Source organism: Peromyscus eremicus, chromosome 11, assembly GCF_949786415.1.
Source record: "Peromyscus eremicus chromosome 11, PerEre_H2_v1, whole genome shotgun sequence".
NCBI classification, from domain to species: Eukaryota; Metazoa; Chordata; class Mammalia; order Rodentia; family Cricetidae; genus Peromyscus; species Peromyscus eremicus.
Genome location: NC_081427.1, coordinates 27,799,314 through 27,814,901, shown reverse-complemented (window position 1 = coordinate 27,814,901; position 15,588 = coordinate 27,799,314). Strand labels below are relative to the sequence as shown.

Sequence of the window (15,588 nt, the reverse complement as noted above, 5' to 3'; positions counted from 1 at the left end):
CTTAACATAGCTTTTTCTTAAGCACATCTCTTCTTTTCTCAGTTCTTATACTCTTCATTCTAATGAGAGATTCTGGTTTCTTTCCTGCATCTTTCCATTGGCCTCTTGCTTCTCCTATTTTAAGTCAACACTAGGCAAACTGTAGATGATTCAAATGTCAGTGAAGACACATCAGTGACAATAGACTAGACATAATCAATGTTAGCTTATTGGGAATACTGTACCCGTATGGATGACTCCATTCACTATTATTCTGTTCTCACCTACAATGGTGAAGTTAGTCTAAGTACTCCCAGATGGACTTATGACTTCTTAGGGCAGTGGCCCAGCTTTTTCTAGGAACTTAGAAGTTCAGAGTTGGCCTGCTTATCAAGACTCAGCACAGGCCTGATATGGCATCAGCACAGGTCTTCCCAAAAGAAGATGAACACCTTAAGTTCAGTGAAACAAATGGTTCTTTGGCATTAAGTTTATAGTCATTAAAAGTTATCATTAAAAACAAAAGAAGCAATGTGCATAACAATTGAATCATTAATACTCATCTGCATATGTCTTTAAAAGGCCATTAGAATGCCATAGTACAGCTGCATAAAATAAATGATAATGTTACTTGCCAAGAAATAGTGAGTTTATATTATGAATCATCATTTTTATGTTATCACTAACACACTTAATTTAGAAAAAAAAAACAGAATTTATTTAGAAAAAAAGGGCATGTTAAAAGTGTTTCAAGTAATATTCAGAATTACTACTGCACAAACATCTTTAGTGTGAGATTAATACACATATATTACATAGATCCTATTAGAGTCTAGATCACAATTAGTTCATTTGCTGCTCCCAGATAAAATTTGGGCCTATGGAAAAAGTATTCTCTTCTTGTTCTCTGTACAAACTATTGGTATGTGCTAAATTCCACAACTACGCAGAGAATCATTGTAAGATGTAGTTATAAAACATTATGATTCTGATGATTTTATCCACAGGAGGTCCAGACACGGTTGTATTCTGTCCTGAGAAGCGCTAAGGATAAACTGTTTTAGAACACAGCACACAGGTGGTCAAAGGCAGAGCTGACCTTTGCTTATTAAGATTTAATACAATGAAAGCCCATCGTAGTGGCTCAGGCCTATAATCTCCACACTTGCGAGATAAAGGCAAGTGAATTTCTGTGAGTTCCATGCCATCATGGTTAACATAGTAAGCTTCATGCCATCCAGGACTACATAGTGAGACCCCCTACCTACAAAATAAATAAAAACATCCTTTGGACCAGTTTCAAAAGCATTTTAAAGGTTAGTATAATTAAATGTTTATGGAAGTTATGTGGTCATTCAGCAAAATTCTTACTACTTTGTGCTGTTACAAAGATTCTGTTCTAGATTAAGTATAGGCTAATTGCTTCCTAAACACTGTGTTTATACTGCTCAAAATCTACCTAGTTCATGAATTCTCTGTTATTTATCAATCCATTCATCCTCCCAACCACCCACCTATTCACCCATCATCTCACAAGCTATCAAAGGCTCTAAATGCAAGGTAATTACAAGGAGCTGGAAATGTTGCATTCCCCAATTCAAGGATTATACAATTAAAAAATGCATTAAAGTATTACCTTGTATCTCATAAATATATATTTGCTAATCAAAAATTAAAGTCATATTGAAAGACATAAAAATGCTGGCTATGCTGATTGGATTTGTTTAATTAATATCTATATACAACAAATTGTCACACCGTATGAATTTGGAAAATTAAATTATTAAAAAAAATTCTTAAAAATAAAGCTATATGGTAGTTTCATTGAAGAAATATTTATTTTGTTACATATGGGCATCTTGAAGATAGTGGTTATGTTTTATCAATAGCTGATTGTTTGCCAAACATTCATATATAATAATGGATTTTTATGTAGGAATTATCGGTACAGAAATTTTGTCAAATATATATTTTCATAATTACTTGGTATATCTATCACACCAAATGCCAAACTGCAGCATCCGAAAAAGCTCAGCTAAGTAAAGAGATTACTGATAGGATTTACTAGTTGTCTAAAACAACACCTAATGAATAGGAGACAGGCGAGAGTGGGGCAGTCAGAGCAGCTCCACATTGCCAGCGCCAAAGCTTTCCATTTTCCACCAAAGGAAAAGGATGGGCTTTGAGGTGACAGCCCTTGTCTCTGAGGGACTTTTCAGGCGTGGGCCACAAAAGAGGCAGCAGCTGAAACCGTTCACACACATACACACACACGTGTAAGAATAATAAAGAAAAAAGGGATATCAATTTGAGAGTAGGGGGACATGAGTGGGATTAGAGGCAGGGTACCTGGTAGGGGCTGGAGAGAGGAAAAGGAAAGGGGAAAGTGGTGCAATCCTATGATATTAAAAAATATATCACAAAGATTTTAACACTTCTTTTTGCAACAAATTAGCCTGAAGTTTCTAAATGATTCCAGAATACCCCGAGCTAAAACTTCAAAATGAATTTTAACAGCAGTTTGTGATAAAAAGGCTTTAAAAAAGCCTATGGTCCTACAACTTTGGTTTTCTTTCTCAGTTTGCTTTAGACCAACGCTTCCTGGTAAATTTCTTGTTGTGGCCATCAGAGAAGCTATTTGTGCAGCACACTGCAAGAGATTTCTTTCCAGGTGAGGCTGCTCCGAGCTACAGAGAACTGACTCCGTGGTGACTCTCCAGCTGTGCTGTGTCCTACACTGCTGCTCTGAGACGGGGGACTGACTCTATTCTATGTCCACTCCCAAGTGCTCTTGGAAATTACTGGCAGGATTAAATGGAACCTTCTGGGAAACACACAGAGTAAGCAAACAAAAACCAACAAACAAATAAATAAACAAAACAAAAACAAAAAAAGGAATTAAAAAGTAGCCTAAACAAAGTACCTTCCATGCTTATAGATCAAAAGAATCAATATTATGAAAGTGGTTACATTACATTATCGAAAGCAGTGTATAGATTCTGCATGTTCACCACCAAAATTCTTCATAGAACTAGGAAAGATTACAAAGTTCATGAAGACTCTTTATACCCAAAGCAATTTGAGAAAAAAAGAGACATTTTGACAATATTTTAATACCTGATTTCAAAATGTAAGACAGAGATATAGCAAAAAAATCCACTATAATAAAGCTAAGAAAACAGACAAGTACACCAATGGGTTGGAATACAATATCCAAAAATAAATGCATGAGGCTACAGCCGCTTCGGTTTTGACACAGGTACCAAACTTGCATTGGAGGAAAAATTAGCCTCCTCTGCAAATATTGCAGTGTAACCTAAATAGCCACATGTAAAGAGTAATACTCATTCCCTTTCACTTGTCTTATATAAAAGTCGATTAAAAACGGCTCAAAGACTGTAATGTAAGACTCAAAGGTTTGAAACTGCAGGGGATATAGGTACAGATAAGAACTCATGGTAGAGGACTAAATAGCCCAGGAAACGGTAGCAAACATTGATAAATGGACTTGAATGAAATTCAAAAGCTCCCACATGGCAAGCAAGACAAGAAACTGGGAAGAGACAAAGGTGGAGTGACAGATGTTCCTTGTCATCCTGGGCTCTGGTTTTAGGGGACAGTAGCCATACTAATAAAGGGCATGGGGATCAAGGCAGGGCGTCAGGAATTTGTACAGAGGGTAGTAGACAGGAAAATGGGTATATTTTCCATGTTACCTGATTTTCTTTCCATAGCTGACTTCCTACTATTCTTTCCTAACTCTCCATTCTTCACGGGACTCCATAATTCGCTCGTTCAGAAACATTAAAATGGAACTCAAGTGTGTTGTTTACTTGTGTATTTTTCCTCTAATATAGAATTCTTTAACACCGTATAAGATGTAAGTATATAGAGATTGGTTAGTTTCCATTTTTAAAGGCAGAAAGCCCTACACTGCTCCCACAAGAGTGGCCTCTAATGGGTTATTTTCAAGGAACTACAATGAGAAATAAAAGGATATGAGACATGGTTATATTTAGGTAAATGAAGCTATCAAGGAGGCACAATTTACAGAAGAAAACTCATAAAATTGCATAACATTTGGTGAAAAACTTCATTCAACAACACATTATTGCTATACTCTGTGATAAACACAGAGAGTGTGGTATGAAATAAATCAAACTAGAGTCCAATTAAGGCTTTCCTACAGCACATTTAAATTAGTGTAACAATTAGTAAATGTTTTAAAATGTATTTGAACTCAGAAAAATAAACACAGCACAGAAAAGTACATGGATTTTACATTTCCTGATACTCACTTTTCCAGTCTAGATCAAAATGGTTAGTGAGTAAATAATGTGAATTTTAAGTCACGTTATCTTCTCTTCTTTTGTATACTCCTTTAATAATCCTCCAAAGTGGAAGATCCTTCAGTAACTTTGCTACATAATCTATTTGTAAGTATTCAAAGTTATTCATGGCACATTTTTTTCTGATATAAAACATTATATCCTACCTTTCTTTGGCTTGGAGATCCTTTTTTATTAGGGCTTCAAATTTCTTAATCTCATTGGCCACGTCCTTTAAAGAAAATTCACCATCAGTTTCCTGCCTTTAAAAGCCATTGGAAAACTTCATTTTCAACCAGTTTTAAACCATAACACATAGTACTAATCCAAAATAATTAGGAGCAAGATAAGACAAGTTGCCTTCAGGGATACATTTATAATTCTGATTCATTCTTTTAGATGAGACTAACCTAAAACAATACAGAAGTTGTCTAACTTGAATCATTTAATTCATGACTCTATCTCTCTTTTTAAAATTGTGTGTACATGTGTATGTGTATGTATGTGATGTGCGAATGCACACACGTGCATATGTCTCTCTCTCTCTCTCTCTCTCTCTCTCTCTCTCTCTCTCTCTCTCTGTGTGTGTGTGTGTGTGTGTGTGTGTGTGTGTGTGTGTGTGTGTGTGTGTGTACAGACTACTGCCCCTGTGGAGGTGAGACAGTTTTAGTCCTTACTTCCAATATTATTTTGGACAGGATCTCTTGTTCTCTGCTAGGAATTCTCCTGTCTCTGGTCCCATCTCACAACAGGAGTACTGGGATTGCAGACACAAGCTACCACATGTCTGCTTGTGCAGCAGGTAGTTTAGTTAATAATCCATCTCCCCAGAAGAGACTAATTTTAACAGTGCACCAAAGGTAATTAATGAAGTTGAAGTTATCAGAGTCCATGCTTTTTAAATATAAATATTTCTTGCAAGTGTTTGTGTTAAGTGTTTTAAACATTTCCCATGCAATCTCACTTACTCTATGAACTTTCCTTAAATATTTTTAGCTCATGTTTATGTACTACTAATAAACTTTTATCAACTCAGGGAACTTTAGTTTTTAACTATAAGAATGGATCCAGAAAAATATGTGGATAATATTCCTAAAATCCAAGTATGAGGTATTTTGTTAGAATTTAAAAAGTAATATATAGATTAATATATGGTAGGTTTAGGGATGAGTGACCTGGGCCCTATCTTCTTCACAGCAGCCTTGTACTACAATAAAACATGTCAGCATTTAGGTTTCAGTTTCCTCATTTATAAACGGAAGATGATGATACTATACTGAGAGAAACATGTACGAGTCAATAAAATGTGAGGTGGTAATCCACATCTTGACTAATGTTGAATTAATAATAACCTTTGTAACCTTTCTTAGGCCAACACATAATATAAACAGTCAGGAATTATCATCAAAATGTAGTATTGCTTCTCCATGACATAACTAAATTTTATCCTATTGGAATGTTGACACTAAGTGTGATCGAGTAAAATATCTCCAGTGCTGGCATTTTAGTTTAAAATGTGTTAACAGCAACAAGTCAATTAACATTTCTGGTACTCATAACAAACTACATTGGACGGTAAAGAGGAATGGTATGTTCACAACTGCATCATATCAGACTCCCTATAAACACGGGACTCCAAGTAGACAATCCTATGTTGGGAGTTTGATCTCCCTGGCCTAAAGTTATACCCTGCTACTGAATAAACAGTAGTAAAATGAAATGGGTATGCACTAGCTGGTGGAATTTTGGATAAAAACGAGAAGTACCAAGGAACTTTGTAAAGAAAATAAGAATCTTTAGAAGGTTTCTGCACATTACAGAGAAAAACTATTCTTTATCTAAGAGGAAAACAAGACAACAGCAAGGGACCACAACTTACCTCTGCCTCTTTTTTCTTTTTCATCAGTTTTTGAGCCTCAAGTGCTTTCAAAGTACGATTGGATTCAGGCTTAGGGATCTGTATAATGGCTGCTTGGATTTTGGCCATTATCTCATTCTGTCGTCTTCTGTTTAAACGTTGCTGAGTATGGCATATGTATTAATTAATTTTTTCAGCTTGTCAAAATAATAGTCATGTAATATGTGTACAGATATACATATACATAAGATATTTGTTGAAAATTTCAGAACTTAGCAATTAAGGAATGCACAAACTGTCACAATTGTATAATATCAGGAAGTTATTGTCAACATTATTTACTCTGAAAACTATAATGCTAAAACACAATATTGAAATATTAAAATTATAACTAAATGTTGTATGTATTGTTATTATGTGTGTTGGAACATGAATCGTCAGGGACTCTAAATACAAAGATGATTATATTTCTGTCCCAGTGCCACCTTCATGACTAGCCCAATCATGAGAAAAAGAAATTCTTTCTCTCATGAAGCTCCCAAGGACTGTATAGACCCAACAGCTTCCAATAGAAAAGACAGCTTCCCCAAACCCATCCCCCTACGCATGAGTTCAGGGGCAAACTCAACTACTGGCCTGACACTAAAATATAAAGCATCATTGGATTATCTCTTAAGAAGACAGACAATAATTATTTTAAGGACAATATGAACAGGATGATATAATTGAAAGAAAAAGATATAAAACATAATAAAATAAAACTAAGTATCTTATTTTATGATAACATAAAAGTATATATCTCTACTAAAAGCATTGTATTAGAATTAAATTCACCAATTCTTACATCAAAAGATAAGGAAATTTAATTTACCACTTAAACACAGAAATTACAATTTTAAAGCTTTTATTTCACTTTCTAAAAATATAACTGTTTTAATTGCCTTATGTTTATTTCTTTGTTTTAATAAAACCAGGAAAATACAGGTTTGTCGTATTTACTTCCCATGGTCACGTTTCACGTTCTCTCTTGGGCAGTGTCCCACACCCTTTTTCTTTCTTTGGAGATTTCCTGCATTAGACTTGGCTTTCCAAAAGCTGAACTGGCTGGTTCAACACCAATCAGTCCCAGCACTTGACCTCAACTTAAACACTGGACTTAGAGTGTCCAGTCTCTACCACGCAAAGGCATTGAAGAATGACTCTGCCCTCTGGCAAGTAACAGAAGGCTTCCTAAAGTTTGCCTCTTGAATGTTTCCCTCCTTCCTCACAAGAAGCTGCCTCTACTCAGGATATATTAATTTCTTGTCATCTTAATAAATTTCAAATGGAATAGGACAAATCATGATTCCATTGCCTGTAGTTTACACATTCCATAATCCAGCCATTGGAAATCTTTTAAAAGTCTTTAACGATGATTTTTTTTTCTCCTGTATCTTTAAAGACACAGATCATTAAAGATTTTTCAAAGAGGTTGGAGAAGCAGTGGTGAGTTACACAAAGTCCTTATCGAGGACAGTGAAGTTAAGATGCTCAAGATAGTTGGAAAGGGAAGCAAGCGGAGAAGTAACCTATCAAAAAGAAGCACAGCAGGATGTAGCGATCTGGGGATTGCAGAAAAGGGGTCAGAGAGGGGCATGGCGAAGTGTTTCTTCTCTCTTCCGTAGGGATACAATAGTAGAGGCCCTTCGGCCAGTACTGTAGCTAGTAGCAGATCATTTCCCAAAGAGGTGAGGCACAAATTTCATCCCGTGAAAGAAATAAAGTTATTCTGAGAGGCAGCTAATGGTTCTCAGCCACCAGTGCAAGTGAGAATGAGGGAGTATAAAGATGGAGAGGAGAAAGTATGGGAAGAGGAAGGCTATGGTAAGGCAAAGCAAAGCCATGAATCACAGCATGCAATCTATCTACACAGCTGCTTATGAAATGTGTACTTATTACAGGCAGAGGTAAATCAAGAGTAGTATACTAGGTATTAATGAATTTCCAGAAAAAAAAATGTTCTAGAGAACCTTTTCGATATTAAAGTGTCTTTGCTCTTCCTCGAGTTTTTGAAATTTTTCAAACTTCTCAATATTCATTCGGGCAAGCTCTTCTTTCATCTGTTTACATTTTTCTTGAAACCTGCATGTAACCCGCATCAGATTGAAGTCAGTTTGGCGTGGGATCAGGTTTTTAAGTCTCTAAATGAAGAAAGCATTTCAGAGGTTTCTGTTACTGGAGAATAAAAGGTGTACCGGCATTGCAATCGCACGTAAGCTTTTGTGTTACAAATAAATTTTATACACGCCATTGTGTTGATCGTTAAAATAAATGAAATATAATATATTAACATATATTAATCACTAAGATCTTTACTTGGTCAATAAAAACAATATTCATATCTCTTCTTATAAAATAGTGTCATATACATATTTACATTTTTGCCTGCTCTTGATTTTTATCTTGTTTCCTTGATCAAAAGACCTCTTTACTTTTGACCCTCATACAACATAGAATTTTTCCCTAGACTAACAATTGTGTCAGTTTCTGTGAAATGTATTTCACACTTCCTTTGAGCTTCTATTCCCCAAGCTATTGCCTTTATTTTCTTATTTCCTTTACCTCCATGTTTCTTGAGAAGATAGTGTGTCCGCCCTTCTCCCCCATCTTTAGACTATGATGTATACCACTCTACAGAAACATTTTTCCCTTTGTAGCACGCAAACCTGAAGTGGGTTGGGGCTTTCCCAATGTTATTCACTTGCAAGTGCTTGGCAAGAAATGGGGACTCAATAAATATCTACACAATGGATGCCTGACTCTGGAAGCTCTTTACAGTTGGTTGCATATTGTCTTCTTTAAGCTACACGAAAGTCCAGTGTCATGGCAGGCAGAAATAATCATTCTTGCTTATACAGCTGGGGAAACTGTGTTAAAAGTTTCTCAGTGACTGAATTGAGTTTACCAAGCTTATTCATGAAGAAAAATCCAGCATTGAGTTACTTAGCTTTATGCCTAACCTAGTACCTAACCTGCCCATGGATTCTCAGTTTACTTTACTACCAGATTAATAGTGGCATCCAATTAAAGTAGAGTAATTTGAAAATGGAGGTAGCTCCCTTATCTGTTATGCCATTGTTACTTTGTAAATTAAAATGTAAAGTTTTCCTGTTTCCATTTAAGGCTTTGTGTGAGTACAGCATGGACTACTAATCCAGAAGACTGGAAACATTGACCTTCCACTTCACTCATCTCAAAAAAGGAAAAAAAAAAAAGGCACTGGAGAGATTGCCAACTAAAAAGTGCTAAAATTTCATCAAAATACATTTTCTGCAAATTTAAAATGCTCAAGTATTTACCAGGCATTTTCCTTGAATTTGAAGTACTCAGACTTTAAGATCATATGACTAACAAATAAGGACTAGTTAGCCAGCAGTGTAGGGTAGGCACCAAGAGGTTAACACATGTGCACTACTAGTCACAAAGGAAGAATCCATGTGAGTTGGGTCAACAGCAGGGATGGGAAAGGAATGTTGGGACGGAGGAGAGATAAGATTGGGGTGTTTGGGTGGAAAAAAGGGCAGGAATAGTCTAGACATGTTTAAGGACACTTTCAATGAACATAAATGAAATAGACTTTGTGCTGAGTAATACAGAGAAGCAGTGTTGAGATTGTTTAGTCAATGCAAAGTTCATTTTCAGATGGTGATACAATATATACAAAACAGAAGTCTGTGCCGAAGAACCTCATTATGTATCAGAAAGCCTGACACTCAGGAGACATGCTAGCAGGTTCCTGCAGTGGCCCCTAAAGAAATCTGAGCCACCCTAATAGCAGGAGACAGGGAGGGGAAAGGAGGACATAGAAAGTACTGGTTGGTGTATGTGCAGACTCAGCAGGTTATATTTGGATGCATATATATAATATATATATATATATATAATATTTGGATGCATATATATATGTGTGTGTGTGTGTGTGTGTGTGTGTGTGTGTGTGTGTGTGTGTGTAATAATAGGTGAAAAATAAGGAAAGCATGAATTTAGAAGGGACCAAGGAGGGGTATATTGGACAGTTTGGAGGGAGGAAAGGGAAAGGAGAAATGATGTAATCATATTACAGTCTCAAACATAAAAGAGAAAATGTACTGGGAAGTAGGAAGAGACTTGGATACTAAGTATCTGTAGTGTGGAGAGGAAACAGGAAGACAGAAGGGGTAGATAAACAAATGGAAAACATTAGCATAAAGTAACACCTGGAATGGCCAATGATACAAGTAGCTTCAGTGGAGTTTCCCCAAGACTACAATCTCACAGCCAGTTTGCTTCACCACCTTTTTCCAGATTAATAATGACATCCAGTGTCTATTAGGTCTCTTTATGTACCCACCTCTCGAAAAGCCTCACTTCTGAGTTCCTGAAGCCTTATGTTTGTCTGGGGTTGCATGGTTTGTATTTCTAATCCAGTCAGCCCGGTTTTCTTCTTTTTCTGAAGAGCAATGTACAACTGATAGAGAAGTTTCGTTGCTGCCCCTGGCTTCTCTGTGATGATGCTTTGGGCCACATTCTGATCAAACTGCACACCCAGCAGGTGAAGTGTTGGCTCCAAGCGGGAGAAATTATTAAGTTTGGCAGTTGAACCCCTAAATGCGACAATATGTTCATAATATACATTAACATCGAATTAAAAACAAACACCAAATGTCAGAAGTACTGTTAGGACACAACACTGTGAATTATCCCACAACCCTTAAATGCGTCCTTTTTCTTAAATGATTCAGTGATGAAAATGCATGGAGACATTTTCCCATTGGCTATGTTTACCTGAAATTTATTATTTTGTACAATCTAAATTTCATTAATTTTATATATTTTATGTTGCAAATTGACAATAAGATTTTTGCATAGGGAGTAAGTACAAAAACAGTCAACCAAATGCATTTCTCTAGGTGGATAAAAAGACTACAGTTTTGAAAATTACATTTTATTCTAAAGGCAAAATTACAATACAAATGCCCATTGCATTGAGTTATCATTTATTATTGCTAAAAACTTAAATTAGTCCTAAAATTTATATTGACAAGCCTAACAATGATCCTCTCAGACACTGTCTATAATTTTTAATTAAATGATATTATCTATGGAATCCATTATGTTACCCTTCTGTATGTGGTTTATAGTAATTCATTTTACTCTCTCAATTAGCATTTCATTAAATAACAATAGGTACTGAGGATATACCTATTTATTAACTTTAATTAATTACAAAGGTTTATTGACATATGGGGCTAGAGAGATATCTCACAATCCCTTGCTGTACTTCCAGAGGACATGAGTTTGACTCCCAGAACATACATGTCAGCTCACAGCTATCTCTAACTCCAGTTTCAGGGGATCCAGTGCCATCTTCTGGCCTACATAGACATTAGGATTCATTTGGTGCACACACACAAAATAATTAAATTAAAAAATTATCAAAGTATTAAAATGAATAAGATGTAGTTGTTACTTTTAGGTGCTCATAGTTAATTAGAAATATATTTAAATCAAAAGCAATAAAATTGATATGTTGCTTCAGAAGTCTGAAATGGTCTGTGGGTGTTCATGTTTAATGAATCTGACGATAGGAGGAACAGATATTCAATGCATTATAACTGCTGTGACTCTATTATCAACCCAGATACACTTATCAGTTCTAGCCTTTGACCTGGTTTCTTCTTATCTTAGCTTCCAACATTCAAATTTGTTCTTTACTACAAAAAAGCATATAGAGTATACTTGAATGCAAATCAAAGTTCATACTAAAAGTTGTTACTCAGAATCCAGAGTTGCCATATATTTGAGTGATTGTGCAAAACATGTGCAGAGTCTCATATACCTTACCTACCATACATATTCAGAAAAACGGAGACTGAGAGTTATCTCTCCAACTTAGGTCTGTGTTGTATGTTGGACTGCAATATTTAGAGACATTGTAATACAGAAGGGAGAATACAAAAGCAATCACTAATCATTTCCATTTTTTCAAAGCTTATTCCTACTGCCAAAAGAACTGACCCCTTCCTCTCACTTGGTTTACATAGCTTCCTGAATATAGTGTTTACCTGTTAATATTATACAAGTTTGGCTTACTGTTTGTTTTTAAGATGGTGTTAATGAACTAGTGCAACTACCAGGTATATAACAATAATCCTCCCTGGAAGACTTAATGAATATTCTAAATTCCCAATAAGTCAAATTTTGAGGAACACAACTTGAAGGGCCCCAGGAGATCTGTGACTGTTGAGGCATCTGCACAACCAGCACAGTAGAATGACCAGCTCTTGTTTTTGAACACAGAAAAACAGCTGGGACATCTTTGCTCTGGAGACAGAGCATATGATGCAAACAATGACCTCGGCGGGAACACGGAATGTGCCCTGGGAAAAGTCCTTGCCCTCTGCTTACACTCTTTGCTTGCTAAGGGACTTAAGTCTCTTCTGCTGCATGCCACCAAGCAACATAACACACTTCCTCTCAACATGAGAACAGCTACCCTCCAAAAGGTATTTCCTTATTCCCTATTTGTTTTCCTTTTAACTGATCTGCTTTGGCAAAACTAACATGGTTTTAAAGCAAAGAATCCTCTCAGAGTTGGGCAAGTTATTCTCAAAAGTGAGTCATTTCTAAGACGTGTAACTTCACGTTTTTAGCGGCATACAATTTATAATTTTCATTTCTGACCACAATAAAGATATTAGACAAACTGCATAACTCGTGATCATATACCTTGTCTTAGGATTTCTACTACTCTGAAAAAAAAACCTACCATGTCCAAAAGTAACTTGGGGAGGAAAGGGTTTATTTTCATCTTATACACCCAAATAATCGTCCTTCACCGAAGGAAGTCAGGAGAGGAACCTGGAGGTGGGAAGTGATGCAGCAGCCATTTCGGAGTGCTGCTTACTGGCTTACTCTCCACGGCTTGTGAGTTTAGAGCTGCCACACCTCAATATCCACACAGCATTGCTTCCAAGGTCCCCCATGGATGTCAAAATCTACTAATAAAATGGCAATAATATTTTCATATAATTTAAGTTCATGCTCTCCTATAGTTTAATTCTTCTCTAGATTACAGTGGAATTTCCCTGGATATTTTCAGCCCATGCTTGAATCCATGGATAAAGAATGTAGCTGTGGAAGACTCACTATGTCCCTAAAATATTGCATGAGAAATGAGATTGGGATGGTCCTTTAAAATTTCTATGGCCATTTAGATATAGATTGTGATGCTGATTTTTTCATTATGGAAATGATATTGTAAATTTACCAAGGGTGGGGATAGTGCTTGAGTGCAACTTTAAGGATATTTCAATATATTTGAAGAGTGTTCTAGTTTACTTTGGTTGATGTAATACACATTATGACCAAAAACAAGCTAGGGGGAAAATTTTATTTGCTTTACACTTTCTAAATCACAGGACGTCATTGAGGAAGTCACAGTGGGGGAATGAAGACAGGAACTGAGGAATGCTGCTCACTGCTTTGCTCTCTATGGAATGCTCAGCTTGCTTTCTTATCCAAGCCAGGTGCCTAAGGGTGGAACCACTCATGGTGGGCTTGGTCCTCCTGCATCATCATTAATAAAGAAAATGTCCCACTGACATGCTCACAGGCCAATCTGATAGAGGCAATTCTTCAAGTTCTTGCTTCCCAGGCCATTCCAGTGTTTGTCAAGTTGACAAAACCTAACCAGCACAAGAAGCTAACATTTGTTAAGTCATTTTCCAATAATTTTGGACACCTATCTTTAGCAGTTACTCCAATAAGAACTGACACAAACAAATAATCATAACTTAATATGATAAGGAAAAGTATCACCTAAATGTCATTAGAACAGAAAGAAGACAAAGAGCAAAAGCTGCTGGCAAAATTAAGAAGTTTAAAGAAGGGTGGACTTTTAGTTGGACCCTAAAAATGAATTAGAGTTTTTCATGGAAAAAGTGAAAGAATAGTAATATGCAAAGATACATGCCTGGGTTAGAATGAGAATGGCTCCCATAGGCTCATATATTTGAATGTTTGGTCCCCAGATGGCAGAACTGTTTGGGATGGTGTGGTGGTTTGAACGAAAATTACCCTCAAAGGTAGTGGCACTATTGGGAGGTGTGGCTTTGTTGGAGTACATGTTGCCTCATTGGAGGAAGCGTGTCACTATGGAGGCAGGCTTCGAGGTCTCATATATGCTCAAGCTTTGCTCACTGTGATACTCAGACCATTTCCTGTTGCCTACAAGGTGTAGGACTCAAAGTGACTTCTCTAGTATCATGTCTGCCTGCACACCACCATGTCCCACCATGATGATGATGGACTGAACCTCGAAACTTTAAGCCACCTCACTTAAATATTTTCCTTTATAAGAGTTGCTGTAGTTATGGTATCTCTTCACAGCAATAGAAACCCTAACTAAGACAGATGGATTATGAAGTGTGGACTTATTGGAGATGGTATGTCACTGAGGCTGGGCTTTGAGGATTTACCAACCCACACCATTACTATTTAGCTTAACGTCCCACTCCTCTTTCTTTTTTCTCTTTCTTCTCTCTGTGCATCATGCCTGTGGATAGAGATGTAAGGTCTCAGCTACTGCTCCAGCACCACGCCAGCCTGCCTGCTGCCATGCTCTCTGTCATGCCGTAATGATCACGGACTCTAACCCTCTGCAACTATGAACCCCAGCAAATTGCTTTCTAAGTTACTTTGGACATGGTGTCTCTTTACAGCAATAGAGAAGTAACAAAGACAATGCATGATGAAACAAAAATACATAGTGTGTGTGCAGACCAGACAAATTTCAGGTAGGGTTCTATTAGTGGGCAAGATGTTTGAAATGTGTACCCTCTTAGAATTTACCTAGAGACTTAGACATTCATCAATTCCAAATAATAATAATAATTACTGAAATTTCTCTTAACTTGAAGTTGGGCCTATTAGGTCATTAAGATGCAGAGAAAAATAATGGGGTATCCTTAACTTGAAGGGATTTGAATATGTGATGTTTGAATCACAAAGAAACTGGAACCAAGAAAAACAGTACAAAAACATGTAACTGTGTGATACAAGTTTCTAAAGTACATGAAGCCTGTGTGCATGAGCCCATCTGACGGCACAGAAGAGGAAAGGAGAGTGTGAGCACACCCGGGAGGCTGGGCTAGAGGTAAAGGTGGTAACAAAAGGGACACAGGACTAGAAGGTCAGGCAGAGGAAGCAGCTGAGGACAACTATGAAAAACCTGCCCAAAGTGCCATGAGGGAGAGGAATGTGGGCACAGCATTTTTTTTTGTTTTGTTTTGTTTTTTGTTTTGTTTTGTTTTGTTTTGTTTTGCTTTGTTTTTTATTGACTGAAATATCCCTATGTTCTAGAAGCTTAAGAAAGGAGCTGGGAAGGGAGAGAGAGAGAGAGAG

At 36.7% G+C, this 15,588-nt stretch overlaps 1 protein-coding gene across 1 annotated transcript in view; it reads right to left on the bottom strand.

Moving 5' to 3' along the window:
* The window catches only part of Spef2 (sperm flagellar 2), a 166,246-nt gene that overhangs the window by 134,226 nt on the left and 16,432 nt on the right, over positions 1–15,588 (bottom strand). Inside the window, exons 3-6 of the mRNA XM_059276634.1 lie at positions 10,535–10,787; positions 8,175–8,345; positions 6,187–6,327; positions 4,475–4,539 (exon numbers count right to left, since the gene is read on the bottom strand). Of these exons, the coding sequence (XP_059132617.1) occupies positions 4,475–4,539; positions 6,187–6,327; positions 8,175–8,345; positions 10,535–10,787 (630 nt within the window). The remainder of the gene's footprint in view (positions 1–4,474; positions 4,540–6,186; positions 6,328–8,174; positions 8,346–10,534; positions 10,788–15,588) is intronic.